The 15,865-nt window shown below is 37.2% G+C and overlaps 1 protein-coding gene and 1 long non-coding RNA gene across 5 annotated transcripts; one reads left to right on the forward strand and one right to left on the reverse strand.

The window, feature by feature from the left end:
* Window positions 1-841: 841 nt before the first annotated feature.
* LOC148424625 (uncharacterized) lies at window positions 842-8,490 on the reverse strand. 2 transcript variants are annotated; one of them, XR_015865293.1, is made up of 3 exons: window positions 7,870-8,490; window positions 4,555-4,630; window positions 842-3,283 (listed from the first exon to the last, which is right to left on the reverse strand). It is a non-coding gene; the product is annotated as an uncharacterized LOC148424625 (long non-coding RNA). The 2 variants fall into 2 exon arrangements; XR_015865294.1 differs by lacking the exon at window positions 4,555-4,630.
* Window positions 3,918-15,186, forward strand: def8 (differentially expressed in FDCP 8 homolog). 3 transcript variants are annotated; one of them, XM_088412322.1, is made up of 12 exons: window positions 3,918-4,033; window positions 5,377-5,499; window positions 8,255-8,349; window positions 9,697-9,846; window positions 9,941-10,082; window positions 10,209-10,373; window positions 11,127-11,254; window positions 11,577-11,690; window positions 12,096-12,176; window positions 13,677-13,817; window positions 14,123-14,232; window positions 14,368-15,186. In XM_088412322.1, the coding sequence occupies exons 1-12, from the start codon at window positions 4,027-4,029 to the stop codon at window positions 14,453-14,455; spliced, it is 1,344 nt and encodes a 447-aa protein (XP_088268448.1). In that variant the 5' UTR covers window positions 3,918-4,026; the 3' UTR covers window positions 14,456-15,186. The 3 variants fall into 3 exon arrangements, with proteins under 3 accessions (XP_088268448.1, XP_088268452.1, XP_088268449.1); XM_088412326.1 differs by lacking the exon at window positions 3,918-4,033 and adding an exon at window positions 7,523-7,570; XM_088412323.1 differs by lacking the exons at window positions 3,918-4,033; window positions 5,377-5,499 and adding exons at window positions 6,910-7,025; window positions 7,523-7,570.
* Window positions 15,187-15,865: the final 679 nt, after the last annotated feature.

Here is a 15,865-nt window from a genome sequence, read left to right on the forward strand (position 1 = left end):
TCCTCGTCTGTCATGTGCTATGCGCCTGAAGTCGTGCATTTCTATTTTAATAGCAACTAATACGGTTCTACATTGTGATCAATTGCAGCCCGAGCGTCTGCCCAAGGCGGACCTTTGAGCATGTTTGGGAAAGTTGTGCTAAAAATTGAATCACTTCCAGACAACGTTCAACACGTTTTTTTCAACATTCAGGACTGCCTGAAGGCAAATATTTTCTGTTTTACATTTTCTAAGGTACTCCAGGCAAATTGTTTATTACATGCAAGCTGCTGTGTATTGTGCATGTGTAATGTGCACCCTGAACATGGTAATTAGTAGAAAAGGATGGGTGGAGAAGAACCTTCATATATATCGGCTCACACTCAGCGATATGGGCACAATGCATTAATTACAAAAGTGTTGCCAAATATGCATTTCCTCTTTCAATCAGCCTGAGAATGTATATGTCCTTCATTTTTAATCCACTAAATTTTCCCCTAGCCCAACTTGTCTTTATTGCTAAGCACAAAATATGAGAATGGTGCTTTTACTACTCATCTGTACCAAGCGTAAACATTTTCACATAAGTGTTTGGAACATTTTGTACTCTCACATCAGATAGAGGCACCATTGATATCACACGAGTGAAGTGCAATGCTTTTAATTGAACCCATGATCAAGTCGTGTTGCTGTACTAGTTGTTAATAGCTGCAGTGGAAGAGGGGAAATTCCAGTGGAAGTAATATGATTATTATTTGGAGAATAAAAATGAATACTGTAAACTGAAGTCCTGCTCTCACAAAAATGGTAAGATATGCCTCGATGATGACTAGATTCGATTAGTAATTAAAAAAATGCAAACTTCCTGGGTAAATAGTCATTTTATTTGACAGAAAAAATGTTTTACACAGTTTGAATGAAAAAAAAGAAAAATATATAAAAAATAAGCAATTAAAAAAAAAATACACATTGCTGTGATAAGATATTGAAAAAAGGTTATCAGGCATCATGAGAAAACATTGTCCCAACCGTGAAACCTTATATGGAACACATGAAGAAAAGAGGTTTTGGCATTAATGTTTGAAAAAAAAATCCAAGTGAGCTTTCCCAAGAAACAATAAGTACTACAATATTAATGATAACAGCTGCCAATCAATCAAATACCATATCAGTAAATATCTATATCATTGAAATATCTACACACAATATTCAATGGGGCGGTTTTTACTGGTATTGATCATATGATATAAAAAGGATTCAAATGAATGTGTGGTTGTTTGCAACAGTGGGTCAACACTGCAACCAATTACTGATATGTCCACTATGCCATTTGAGGGTTCCACCCCGAAGGTTGCAATAAAATGATGGATGGACAAATAATATCCTAAATATGCTAAGACAACTCAGCCTGGAGTAACATGTTAGGCGGATGAGCAGCAATGCCTTGTTCATTTAGTTGCACAAAGCAGCTCTGTTCACAGAAAAGAATATTATTCACAGTCAAGCTATCCAAACAGTAAACTCACTCAAGCCCAGGCGATTTGGGCTATCAATGCAGAAAACGAGTTATTCGTGTCCATCCTCCAGGCTTCAGTCCTTGAGGGTGTACACAAATAACGTAGGAAACAAAAACGTATTTTAATGTAAGAACAAGTGTGATATACTTATTAAAAAATTATGTTATATAAGCACAGGAGAGCAAATGTACCTTTTTGGAACCTAAGTGACTAATTGAGGATTCATGACAACCTCCATCCATTAAGTTTCTAAGGCATTTGTTCGTATGCGAGATTACCAGTTAACTGGAGACCATCTACCCTTGGAGAAGCATGGACTGTGGATTGAGGGACACTGGACAGCCAAGCACAGGGCACGTAACACTCCAGATTTGGGTGCTGTTTTTCTGAGCAAAACAGATGGACCAGTACGAATATTTCCAGACTGTGCCTCTGTTTACAGAAATAGCACAATTGATAACGTACGATGAAAGGAAAATCCGACTAGCACACGCCTATGTCGCAGCCAAGTTGGGCCAATGTTCCTATCGCAAGCAGATCGCTTGAAGCATTGGCATAACATAGGTAAACAAGTCCAAATGGCATAATTATTTCGTTGCGTTTTAATTCATTTCAATGGGAAAATATGGTTTTAAGTAAATTTCGTTCCAACCATGGTCAAAGAGCAAATTACTCTAGTGTCTTATGGTGTATGAGAAACTTCTCTCCGTATAATGATGAGCATCTTGTAATGCCACTGGCACTTGTATGACATTACAGCAGTACACCAAAACACAGACACTCTACTGAGAGGCTAATGCAGAAGTTCATGGTACATATTTTCCTTACTGGTTCATAACAACTGTTAAAATCTCTTAGACAACTGTGTTTTAATGGATTATTTCACAAATTAAAACAAGTTTCATTCAATCAAGCTGTAGAGCAATGTGGTCAGGTCATGACTGAGATCTTTAATTGCTGTTTCTGTGTCTGTGGGAAAATTAATGTGGCGAAAAGGCATGGTTCTATAGTGTCAGCAGTTGGACTCATGCTTTGGAGCCAAAACGTTTTGTAACACGCAGATACAATAACTTTAAACAGAGCATCTTTTCATTGGAGAGAACATAATGCTCTTTTTATTCAACAAATGAAAAAAAAGTATACATTCATATCTTGGTGCTAAATATTCTCATCGCTATAGTCATACCTCACATTGGTATGTTGTTAAGGATGAAACATTTAATTATTTAATCTCTGGGTGATATGAGTAAGATAAAAATGTTTTTTATATTTTGAAAGTAGCGAACAATGCAGGATTTAAAACATTACTGTTTAGTTTTAAATCATATGCTTAAAAACATATACGAATGCATCATCTCTCATGGTGGGGCTTGAGGATTTTTCACATCCCTGTTAGTTTGGTAATGGAATTCAGACAAGACATTATGTGAGGTTAAATATACATTTTGATACAGATTGTCTAAAGTGATTTTGGTGGATTTAATCCAGGCACTGGCAGCCAGATTCTGCACACTGTGGATGTGAGTGGTTAATGTCATTATATTTCATACATCTGCATGCAGCACATCCTCGGAATCACCCTAAAACTTTTATGCATATGTAGGCTATGGCCTTTCATCCTGACTAAAGACGGTATACGATCTGACTATCCTTGCCTTCTTGCATTCCAGGAAGATGGCCTTGTTTGATTTTCTCATCCTCCAAATTGATCCAACAGCAAAGATGATTTTGTGCTTCTCAGATTGAATGGAACAGCAAATTTGATCCATTCATAAACAAGTCTGCAACTGTGAGAAATGCACTTAGTCACATAAGATTAAAGTTATAATTCAGAACATTTTGGTTAAGGTAAAAATAGTTGCAGTGGCATTCAATAAATAACCTGCTGGGGTACATTTTATTATTATGGCATCTATATCCTAAATGTGATAAGGATGGGTTTACTGTATTGCTTTTTCTGATGTGACTGCATTGGAACTTGAAAAATTGTTTTTACAGTTAATTGGTTTTCTCAGTGCTTCCACAGAAATTACATTTGTGGTCAAGCCTATAAAATAAACTGCACTTTGTCATGGCAAGCTTTAAAATTATATAACAGCACACTGAGCAATAGTGGTTCCCTGTAGTAGGTTTAGAGACAAGATTTTCTTCTCTGGTAAAAGCTGAGCTTGTGTTGTGGAAGGGTATGGGAGCTCGGAACAAGCGTTTACCTTAAAAATAAAGTAGAGGCATTACATTTAACAGCACGCATAGCACATTTAAGGGCATATTGTGCTAAAATTTAAATTTTAAATTAAAACGTAAGTGTTGAAAAATTCGATTTACTTCCTTTTTTTGCTAATCTTGTCATATAAAAACGTTGAAAACTGTTTTTTATTTTGAAAATATTAACAGGAAATGAATCTTCTGAATGGTCAAATTCAGCAATTTCTTCCATTCCTTGCTGACAGAGAGAAACAAGACAGAAACACAATTACTCAGTAATCTCTACACGCGTCGAACATTAAAACAATTAAGAAGAGCCGACTCAATGACAAGTAAGATCAAGACTACCTTAACTAATGTGCAGCTCATTTCCTCACCATTAATTAGCTAACAGTCCAGTATCAAAACAGGACTGTTAGCTATGTAGCGTTAGCTTGTTGACATGCAGTGTTGTTGATGGGCTATTTCTGAGTTAAGATGATCTCTTTCTTTAATTCAAATGCTAACAAATAGCTCGAAACGTTCGCGGATTTTCAGGCGAGCAAAACAACGACTTTTGTACTGCACTTGATGTAGAATGTGTTGAGTAATACATTTCCTGTATCCAACTTTTAATTCTAATTGTCGTTTGATAATTGCATTTATTTATTCACAGACGCAGTATAAGTGCAGTATTGTATTATAAATTGGCTTTGCAAGATAATGCACAGTTTTGATTGGGGCTGTCAAGAGACATTAATTTAACAATGTGTTCATTATTGCAGTCGTCCTTTGCAACTGGCTAGCTATGCATTGCATCACTGAGAGCTATTTTTAATATATTCACAAATGTAGCAAAATCAGGTACATCAACCTTATTTGCAACGATGCAGTGCTTCCATTCCAGCGCATTCCAAAGCTAATCAATTGGATTTGATTCTAGTGACAGCCTGGAACAGAAAATCACAGATGATGTGAGGTAATGAGCTGATAAAGTTGAACGTTATCATGCACCTCTGCACTTTTGGATGATAAAGTGATACGTTGTGGTTTTGCCATACGTAAAGCACCACTGTCTATAGAAGAAGTGACTGACATTTTTACGATCATTCAAATGCACGTAGGATGATCACATAAAATGAACATACCTCAAAGTTTTGATATAAGAGGACTGCAAACTCAGAAATTCCTGGTTTATAAAGCAATCAGATTTTAAGATTTTTTGTTTGGACTAGTGGATTTATTTTTAAACCGGTTTCTGCCGATTAGGGCAAGGCAAAAAAATCCAATTACTTCGTTTAATTTGTCATGTTAAAAAACAAAGACTTGAAAATTTGCTATATCGTAAAAGCAAGGTTTTTGTAAAAGTGGCAGGCTGCATGGTGACTTTCAAGGCAAGTTTGGAGTTAACTGTAGTATTAGAGCAAGTTCTGCACAAGATACAACCAGGTATTTTTTTTGTATAAGCTATGTATAAGTTTGTGTTAAGGCTGATTTAAATTATTGTTTAAATATTTTCCAGATCATTTATTTGTTTTAAATAAATAAAATAAACATTTGTTAGGTGTATAAATTCAACTGCATTAAAATTGTAATAACCCAGAATGAATGAAGAAAATCACATTTTTTGGCCATATCACCCAGACCGACTTATTAAATGATTTGATCTCAATATGGTATGTTATGTCTTACTTAGATGTAGGTGACGAAATGGAGTATGGTGAGAGACTGGCACAATTCCGCCAAACCCGCCTCAATCCCTTCGATCGTGGAGAAGAAGAGGATGGTCCACTAAGGGGCAAGACGCCTCCACAGCAGGGTAAAATTGATCAGGGTTTGCTGGTGGTTCATTTAATAGTCGCTCTTAGTTTATCCAATGTACTTTGGGAGAAATCATAATAAAGGTGAAAATTATTGAGTTGCTAGTAAATTTACCAACCAAGACGATAGTTAAAATGGGAATATAGGGAAAAAAATAAGTAATGACTGAGGAACGGTGTGTACACTTCTAGGGTCAAATAGCCATTGTTTTTTGTTAATTGGTTGATTCAATTAAAAATGTATGATGAATAAAATAGCATTTACTTCCTCACTGCATTTTAATAGGCGTCAGTCATATGGGAAATTTCACTATTCATGGGCTGGCCTGGTACTTGTACCCCACTAATTGCAGGCGTCAACATTAGATATGTTAAAAAAATATCTTCAGTTAAGTTTTAGACACATGCTTTACTTAAATATCCAATTTAAATCAAATTTATTTCACTCCATGTACAGCGTTACATATGCAGCAATGGCTGTTTTAAAGTTCTGAATAAATAAAAGTTAATTGGAATTTAGTTTAGAAAAGATAATGTCGTGCAATTGCTGTGTCTTAAATTAATGACTGCAAGCCAGTGAAAACAGTTTTAACCTTTGTATTCAACCTTGAATGTCATAAAATCTGCTCCAGGCTCAATCTTTCCGGTTCATAAAACCTTCATTTTCTGTCTTTCACACTAAGTTAAAATACTGGGGCAGGGAAAAAAAAACGGGGGGGTGGGGGGGGGATAAGGACTTACCTATGCAATGTGAAATTGGAATAAAATGGAATTGACAATAATGAATGACAACAGCAGGTTAAGCCATATGGCCCTAAAACTCATATTATGGTACAAACATAGATGGGAAAAAAAAGAAAAAAAAAATAGGACTGTTTATGAATTGCAATGGATGTTCAAACCCTTTCTGGACTGCATCCTCTGTACATTAGTTTTTGCTAAAACAGAAAAGGAAATTCACAGAGGAGACAGATGAAAGTGCTGACGTGATTACATGCAGACAGCGATGAGAATGCAAGAGGGAAACTGCCTCAGCATTTTGTTGTTTTGCTAGAAAGTATGCACACTCATTATTTATGATGATAGTTCAGCAAGATTTGCTTTGGGGAAAACATCGCGTTGCTGTCGTTTATAATAAGTGTATTACCCATTTTAGATGTGTATCATTTTATTTCAGGCAATGAAAAGGCTGTCTTTTTTTTTTTTTTTAGCCAGGGCAAATGAAAAACCCGTGCAAGTATTGGGAGAAATGGGAACAAATTAAAATGACATTAGAAGGCAAATTGCAACCGATTTGACGAAGACATCCGCTGAGCTTTTGCAAGCTGCACTGGTCATGTCCCACTATATAGTTTTTATTCAATGTCCTTTGAAGACCTGTATCATGTACTTTAAAAGAGATGACGTGCCATGTGGAAATACAGTGCGCCAATCAGTCTCCTCCTGTGCGTTTATTTAAGAAAGCACCCCAGAACAATTTTATTACTTATACTAAAGGAAGTCACTTGGTCTTGTCATTCTAAGGGTAGGTGCCTTTGTGTGTCTATAGAAGTGGTTTATTCATTTACATTCTTATTATACTCATATTTTACACTATAGTGTCCATTCTTGTTCTTTAAAAAAAAAAAAAAAACAACGTAGCAACAAATTGTGGTGTTCTTCGGGGGAGGCACTGACACGCAGTCAGGTCAGATTTGTTGAAAAGTAAATATTGGCAAATCTCCTCTTTTAGCTTCATAGTTTTATAACTGATAGGTGATTGCAAAGGAGACCGTGCCTTATCAGTCATGGCCCTCATCACACGTCACGGTTTGCGGGATTTGGAGAGGATTCATGGCATTTCCAATGAAACAAATCAGAATCATTTCTGTTGAGAGACTGAAATATGACGATTTTGATCATTTTAAATGACTACTTACTTGATAATCGATTGTCAATTAATCTATTAAATTGGACAGCTCTAATATTTATACTTTCAGATTAGGTTATCATGATCATTGCTGTTTTTTGTTTGTTTTAAAGCTAGGAGACGTTGAGAGGAAGAAGTACCAGTAATTTCCATGAAACATGGTTAGTTGTCTGAATTTCTTTTGATATCACATCCACTTAAGCTAAAATAAGATTCTGAAGCATCTTCTAAAACTCTTTTGGAAAACAGCATAGAAAATGTACTGTTGAATGGTTACCTGTGAAAATATGTATATTTTAAACTTACTAAGACGTTAGTAATGTCACAATTGCAGTAAATACAGTATGCGTGTACAACAACAACCATAAATATTAAAATAAATAAATAAATGAAAAGGAATGGGATATATGCTACTATAGCAGTGAGTTATATGCGAGGACTTTCTGTATTGTATTCCTACCTCTCCGCAACCTGTCCATAATGAATCCACTTAGGTTCCAACCAACCGGTTGATGATAACCGTTGTTACAATGAGGACATGTTATCTCACTCCAATTGGTTTCAGCTTCTTTCAGCGTTTACCATGTCCGGGAGCCTAAGTAAATGGTAGATATTGCAGGAAAACGTCAACTGTTGCATAAAAGCTTGTAACTATGCTTCTCCTAAAGACACAAAGAGATGAAAGATCAAAGTTCAGACAATATGATGAGCAACAGTTATGATGACACGGTGATAGTCATGCATTCTACTGCTTCTTTAAGAATATTAACGATGCGAGCCATTGCATGAGCATTCATTTCAGTCATGTGGGTGAAAGTCACATTTTCTTCATTCTCTTTTTGCAGAAGCCAGGCAGGAAATGTTTTCTGGGACCAGATTCCAAAGTTCAGATGGAACCATGGATCTCGGTCTTGCTGAGGACCACTTTTCAAGACCTGTGGTAAGCAAGCAGTGCAATTTTTATTTGCGTTTTATGACAGTCTAGTGATTTTTGTTGCTAGACAACTAGGGCTGCAAGATACACTAAAGTCAATATTAAGTTCTATTTCTCAAAATGTGATCCATGCTAGTCAAAATGCTTCTATACTACCAACATGAATGAGAATATAAGGTTCACACTTCCATGGTTGTTTTGAGTATTCGCCATGTGTACACCTTTCTTCTGCTCCATTCTCTTCACATAGTTGAACTACATTAGCAGTAGCCACAGTTTAAGCTCACTCCTGTCAGATGACTGTCACTGGATAAAGTAGTCACATGACACACAGTTGAAGGAAGCTTACTTACTGTAGAACTATATCTTCACTCAAGCTGACATTTGTTCTGAAGTTAACTTCAAATAATAATAATTACATTGAGTTTGATATGAGCATGATCTAAATGGGCTGCGTTTATTACCAGTGTTGCCATACTTACCTTGAGGAAGCAACTTGGTTATTTTACTAATGACTTGCCTGCATTTTTTATTTTTGCTTTCCAAAAGTTTGGACGTTCAATTCCAGGTACTTATTTGTACTTTTCGCGAAACTTTTTCAGGTTTTTGCCTAAATGAGGAGACTAAAAATACCTGGCACTAAATGAATTAAGTACTAAAACATTCAATTGCTTTAGGTAATTACCTTAATTACCAGCCATTTTTACACCCTTCTTTAGCCAAACACTTGAAAATTGGGGATATATGTACATAAAAACATAAAGAATAAATAAATCGAATAAAAGCAGCATCCTTTTTCACTTAAAATTATTTCAATATAAAAAGAGACTTTTCTCGATTTGGTCTGACTGAATCCATACCATCCTGCAATCATTTTTTGACAGTGTTATTAAAGCCATTTAGATATAAGACTGTGCAACAATACTGTTTTGTGGTTGTCTTGTTAAAAGAAGAAAAAAAAAAGACCCATTTAGAGAGTGTTTTGTGCAATACAACCCAGAAAGTTTGGTCAAAATGACCCAAATATTTGGTCTGTCCTTTTTGAATTATAATTGGGCTATTGTTCAGTTTTTTCTTGAGAGACTAGTCAGTATTACAGTGTTAGGAATCGGGTGATAGTCTGTATTTTATTATTCATTGCCAGTTTAAGAGTGAAAACTGTGAGCCTTTAGCAGGCGACCGAGTGTAACTACATACTGTATGACATAATTTGTTCTCCTTCCTGTATTGTTACATTGCATATATGTCAAAGCTTATACACATACAAAAGTAATAATCTCTTCACTTGACTGAAAATAGTTCCGGGTTACTAAAAAAAAAAAAAAAAAAATGCACACTTTTATTCGGCCACAGGGTTCCTTTGTGGCCTCCGACATAGAACAACTGAAACTGGCCATAGAGGAGTGCAAGAAGCTGATCTTGGAGCTGCCAGAACACTCCGAAAGGCAAAAGGACACGGTGGTGAAACTCATCCATCTTCGGCTAAAATTGCAGGAGCTGAAGGTTGGTTCTCTCAATGAAACTGCTCTTACACAAAGAACGATGAAAAAAAAAAACATTAGTTTGTTCATTGTTCTTTGCGATTTGTCTTGTACAGGATCCTGATGAGGATGAGCCAAATCTCAGAATGGTTCTAGAGCACCGATTCTCCAAGGAAAAGAGCAAGAGTGTCAAACATACCTGTGACAAATGTAGCACCATCATCTGGGGCCTCATCCAGACATGGTACACATGCACAGGTGAGCGGCACGAGGCCTTGAAATATGCCAGTCCCTTCATTAGGTACACCTCCAACTGCATTTTTATGGGTTTTTTTCTATTTAGGTGTCAAATTCTCATTTTGTATCGGTCTCTGTCTCTTTCAGGTTGCTATTATCGCTGCCATAGTAAATGTATGAACCTGATCACGAAGCCCTGCGTGAGGTCAAAAGTCAGCCATCAGTCGGAGTACGAGCTCAGCATCTGCCCCGAGATCGGATTGGACCGCCAGGACTATCGATGTGCAGAATGTCGTTCACCGATTTCACTGAGTGAGTACAAAGGCGCAGTGAACTTTTTCCGCAGAACACAGAAAACAATTCTCAGATCTGATTCAAAATGTATGCCGTCACAACAAATTTCAACTGATTTTTTGTAGACCATGCCGAACCAAGACATTTATTCAGTGGTTCAGAAAAATAGCTCCAGCTAGAAAATACTAAGTTCTCCAAGTACCCAACTTTATTCCATCTATCGTGGGCTAGCTAATGCCTATCGAGAGCTGTCTGTGGACAGTAGGCAGAGTACACTGAAAAGTCTACATACCCTTTGGTCAAGTGATGTTTTTTCTGATGTAAAAATGTGCCTAACTACTTTTTCCCTCCTTAAATATGACTCGTATCCTATACAGCTTATTGAAAGAAAAAAAAACTCCAAGCAAAAACAAAAAGTAATCTGGCACAAATTAGTTACTTTAAAAGTGTTCTCGAAAGAGATACCAACTACTTGACATGAAAGAAAACAACTCATCTAATCTAATAGAAAATATCTGACTTGCTTTTAGCTTAGACTTGACAAGGCTGAATTCTGTGTCATTCTGAGTTGCTTTTTAATACAGAACCACATCACTATAAAAATCCTTAATTTATATTTGAGTGTCCCCCCCCCCCCCCCCAAAAAAAAAAAAAAAAAGAAATCACATTGAAAATTCATTAAATAGTTCAAATGAAGCCATAATATTCAAATGGTGGAATCAACCACTGTGCTTACAAAATCCACCTTAATGTATGATGTTAATCTTTTAGGGGGCGTGCCAAGTGAAGCCAGACAATGTGACTACACGGGCCAGTATTTTTGCAGTGCATGTCACTGGAATGACACAGCCATCATCCCGGCACGAGTCATCCACAACTGGGAGTTTGAACCGCGCAAGGTACCCTCAAAGCACCAAAGAACACCAAAAGAGGCATAATAAAGGAATCATCTCATTTTCTTGCGTTGCCAACAGTGCGGCTGTTAGTGGTGACTTTGGATTTATAATTTTAAACGGATTACACAGCCTCATGTGATGCTTTTGCCAGATTACAAAAGTGCATCCAAGGTTAAAAAGAAAGGTGAAAGGCAAGAGTCGCATGATGTGTTTTGGCCCTCTATGAATGCGTGTTTTTATGTGTGTATAATTTGCAAATTCACTCCGTGTGTGTGGTGTGCAGTGTTTTTCATGCTCCCCATTCATGAATTTGTTATTGATGCAGGTTTGTCGATCCTCACTGCGCTACCTGGCCCTGATGATGTCACGGCCTGTGCTGAAGCTGAAAGAAATCAACCCGCTGCTTTTTAACTTTGTAGAGGAACTGGTTGAGATCAGAGTAAGTTTGCAAGCAGTGCTTTGTGCCCTACGAGGATGTAAATTAGGGTCATTGTTTTCTAAAATAATATCTGAATTCACATTTAGCTACTGCGTCAATGCCCAACCTCAATACACTAATTGATGTAGAGAACTCAATTTGTGTTCTAAATAAATGTTCATATAATTTTGCTGTCAGACATTCCAATTGAACCTCTGTCCGCCCACATATATTTGGGGAAACCTATGATGATAGCTATTTTCTCTTTTAGTGACCTATACGATGTATATTTTTTTCTGTGTTCACAGAAAATTTGTCAAGATATTCTACTTTTAAAACCATATATATTTTTATTTTGTTACCTGTACCTGCAAGGTGGTCATGGTGTCGCGACCTTTGACCTTCTTTTTGTTTGTGTGTTTACAGAAACTTCGTCAAGATATTCTACTGATGAAACCCTATTTTATTACCTGCAAGGAGGCCATGGAGGCGCGACTTTTACTCCAGGTTGGCATGTGCAATTTCCACATCCATTTCTACCTCTTGTCATATATTAGCGCATCTTGTGCAGCAGCAGCATCTAGTGGGGAAAATACCTTATTCAAACGTCGATCCCAAATGGTCCTCACTTGCTAGTTTCTAATTATGAAAATTCTTCATTGAAATACTCTTTAGCATTTTTGTCATTGCTGCTCCTTAGTTGATTTACTATAATTGGAAAATAAAATTTAACATACACAAATAAGTCTAAAGCTATCTACTGTATTTCTCCTAGTACAAGTCGACCTCATTATTAAGTTGCCCCCCCCCTCCCATTTTTTTTTTTTACTTCAATTTGGGTGTATTTTACAAAAGTATACGTCTACCCCTGACTTTAGTGGTTACACATGTCAGGGCTGTCCAATAAAACACTTGGTGTGTGTTATTAAAATGACAAAATTACAGTACTGTTTGACGCATTTCTTCACTGTATATGGAATAACATACTGTTGCGGTTATGTGAGGGACATTGTGGGGCGGAAACGAGACAAGTGTGAGGTAGTGTACGCACAAAAATGCAAATGCTGAAACTAATGTTGCAACAATAAAATGACTTGAAGTTTCAATACATAATTTATTTTGACACAGCTGAGTATGAATTTGTCAAAAATCCCTCAAAGTCATCATCACTATCTGACATGACAAATAGCTCGTCCCATTTCAATGTATGGTTATCTCGGACGTGTTCCTTTTGTCATCTCTCGAATCATGCTCGTTACTCTTCCTGGGTAGTCATCTTCAGACTCGTCTAATTTGTTTGAAATGAAGGTTTCCAGAAATGCTTTGCTGAAGCCTTCTTTACCTGTGACGACTGTGGCCAGATCAGAGCATGGATTGGTTACTCTTTGCTGTGTTTCTTCCCCCGGCTGCTGACGTCCATGCATTCCATGTCACTGCTCTCCCATTTTTGTCTTGAACCGCCATCACTTACATTTCATATATGGTCAAAGTCCGCCAGAAAAATTATCCACACAGCCTCGTGGTTAACAACAAAGAGGCAATAAAGCGGCGCTTGACAAAAGTGCAAATGCGCTAAAACGGATGCATACTATATCGAATTAGATGTATATATAATTATTTTTAGCCTTGTAAACATGTGACAAGATATTACTTATTCCACATTCGAAGTGCAAACGCGCTAAAATGGGTGCATACTATACCGAATTAGATTGAATCATAATCATAATCATTTAATCCTTGTAACATGTGACAAGATAGTACTTATCTCTCATTCAAATTACTGTTATTCAAACACAGATATGTGGGGAAAATTGATCTGGTTTTGAGTTATGTGTGTATTAGTTGACCCCCCAAGATGAAAATAAGGAAAAAACCTCGACTTGTACACGGAGAAATAAAGTGTCTGTCTGTCTGTCTGTCTGTCTGCCTGCCCGTCGATCTCCCATCGATCCAAACAAAGAAACAAGCAAACAAACTAACTGGATTTGCTTTGTATCTTGGTTCTAGCTTCAGGACCGTCAGCACTTTGTGGAGAACGATGACATGTACTCGCTCCAGGATTTGATTGACATCTCCAGTGGGCGACTCAGCTGCTCCCTCACTGAAGTCCACACCACTTTCGCAAAACACATCAAGCTGGACTGTGATGTGAGAGATTTTAAAAATTACAAATAACACTTTCTGCTAGAACTATTACCTGTCTTTTGTCTCGCTTTTGTTCCGCACTAATATTAGTTGCATCTGAAAAATCCAATGACGTAGCAAAAATACTGCCTTAATAAAGTTAATAATTCTCAATTGTGTTTGATACTGTTAGAGCACTTTTGATGCATTTGTTGTGCTCACGTAAATTCAATATATTGCTGCTTTACCTTTAATAAAAAGTCTGGTGAATGTACTGTATAAAGCAATTCTGAAGCGTCCAGTAATATTTTCTTTTTGTTTACACGCAGCGTTGCCAGGCCAAAGGCTTTGTGTGTGAGCTGTGTAAGGAGGGAGACATCCTCTTTCCTTTTGACAGTCACACCTCGGTTTGCCATGACTGCTCGGCTGTCTTCCACAGGTTTGTCGATTATGAATGAGAACATGTATGTTCTTAAATTGAGGAAATTCTTTACCTGCTACTATACACCTCTCAATATTTGTCCAACAGCACCATCAATATATTTAATTGTAAATGGGAATTTTCCTTCTTTAGGGATTGTTACTACGACAACTCAACAACATGTCCGCGCTGTGCCCGGATGACTGAGCGTAAACAGGATGATGACACAAAAGATGCATGAAGGAAATTGAGATGAAGGCTGTCAACAAAGTTGAAACCTGGTAGGGTAGCAACTAATTTTTTGTTATCGCCTTTAATATTGTCTTGCACCTTACATGCAGGTGTTAAGCCTCAATATTAAGTAACGTAACAATTGCTCCAACTGAAAGCTGAAATGCAAAGATGAAGACGCTACATATCTACTGCTGGTCCATCTATTTACCATGAAGCAAAATGTATGCCTTTTTTTTCCAAACATTCAAAGTTACAGGGTTGTCAATCATTCCTCAATGTATAACGTCAATTATAATCCATATATTGTATGGTATTAATGTGCTTGTTTTTGTAAGGATACATGTAAAGCTGTGTTAGCTTTCATTCCAAATGATGAATTCCAGAGAAAAGTACCCGGAAGATGTGAATACTTGTGCGCATTCTGTGCCTATGAGATTGTCAGGTTACAAGGAGCTGTTGACCAACTGAATATGTGTGGTAATGTGTTAATGGTTTTTATCATGACATACCTAGAGCACATTTTATCCAAAAGATGTCAGAAGACACCTTTGACAAATTGTAAATGTTGACCTCAAATATTTGTTTTAAAATAATGATTTTGCTGTGTTAATTTTCAGCATGATGCACTGTTTTGTTGTTCCTTAAACCAATGGACATCGATGGTGTCAGTGAATCCTAATATGTTGTAAAAAAAAAAAAAAACTATGTTCAGTGATGCATGAATAAAGTACTGTAATGTTAGAAGGCATCTGTCAGGTCATTGCTGTTCCCATCATTCGTCCTTGCAATAGGGAAATTAATGATGCACTCAAAATGGTTATGATGTAATTGCCTATATTTGCCACAAGATGGTGACAAAACCCATTTTCTAGAGCCGCTTAGCCTCAAAAGGGTCGCAGACTTGCTAGTGTCTATCCATGCTGTCATCGGGGGATACACTGAACTTGTTGTCATTCAGTTGCAGAGCACACAAATATGTCCAATCCACCTGCGATGCATGCTTTCTTTGGAGTGTGGGAGGAACCCGGAGTGTCCGGAGAGAAAACGTGGGCTCGGGAAGAACATGCGAACTCCACACAGGAAGGCCTCGGGTAAAACATGCAAACTCCATAGGAAGGCCGGAGCGAGCAGGATTTGAACTCGCGTCCCAATCAAAACCATAAACCTTATGTTGAAAGAAAACGGGCAAACGATGCAGACATGAACGGACACAAGGGGGCACTGAAGAGGTTTTCCCAACGCTCACTGCTACGGATCCTACACCACTGCAAACTTCAAACATAACACATTCACAATATAAGTCAAATGTACCAAATGAAGTGCTTGTGTGTAAATTCAACATTTATTGTGAGAGAAAATCTATAAAGTTTCAGGGGGGAAGGGGGGTTTAATTCAGTGAATCCTGTGAACTTTTTGG

Source organism: Hippichthys cyanospilos, chromosome 4 (assembly GCF_059441005.1).
Source record: "Hippichthys cyanospilos isolate Australia breed blue-spotted pipefish chromosome 4, RoL_Hcya_1.0, whole genome shotgun sequence".
Classification (NCBI taxonomy): Eukaryota; Metazoa; Chordata; class Actinopteri; order Syngnathiformes; family Syngnathidae; genus Hippichthys; species Hippichthys cyanospilos.

Coding starts and splice junctions, on each gene's coding strand:
- def8 (XM_088412322.1), top strand. Junction 9,847..9,940: donor TAAAATTGCAGGAGCTGAAG/GTTGGTTCTCTC, acceptor TGTCTTGTACAG/GATCCTGATGAGGATGAGCC. Junction 11,255..11,576: donor GGGAGTTTGAACCGCGCAAG/GTACCCTCAAAG, acceptor TTATTGATGCAG/GTTTGTCGATCCTCACTGCG.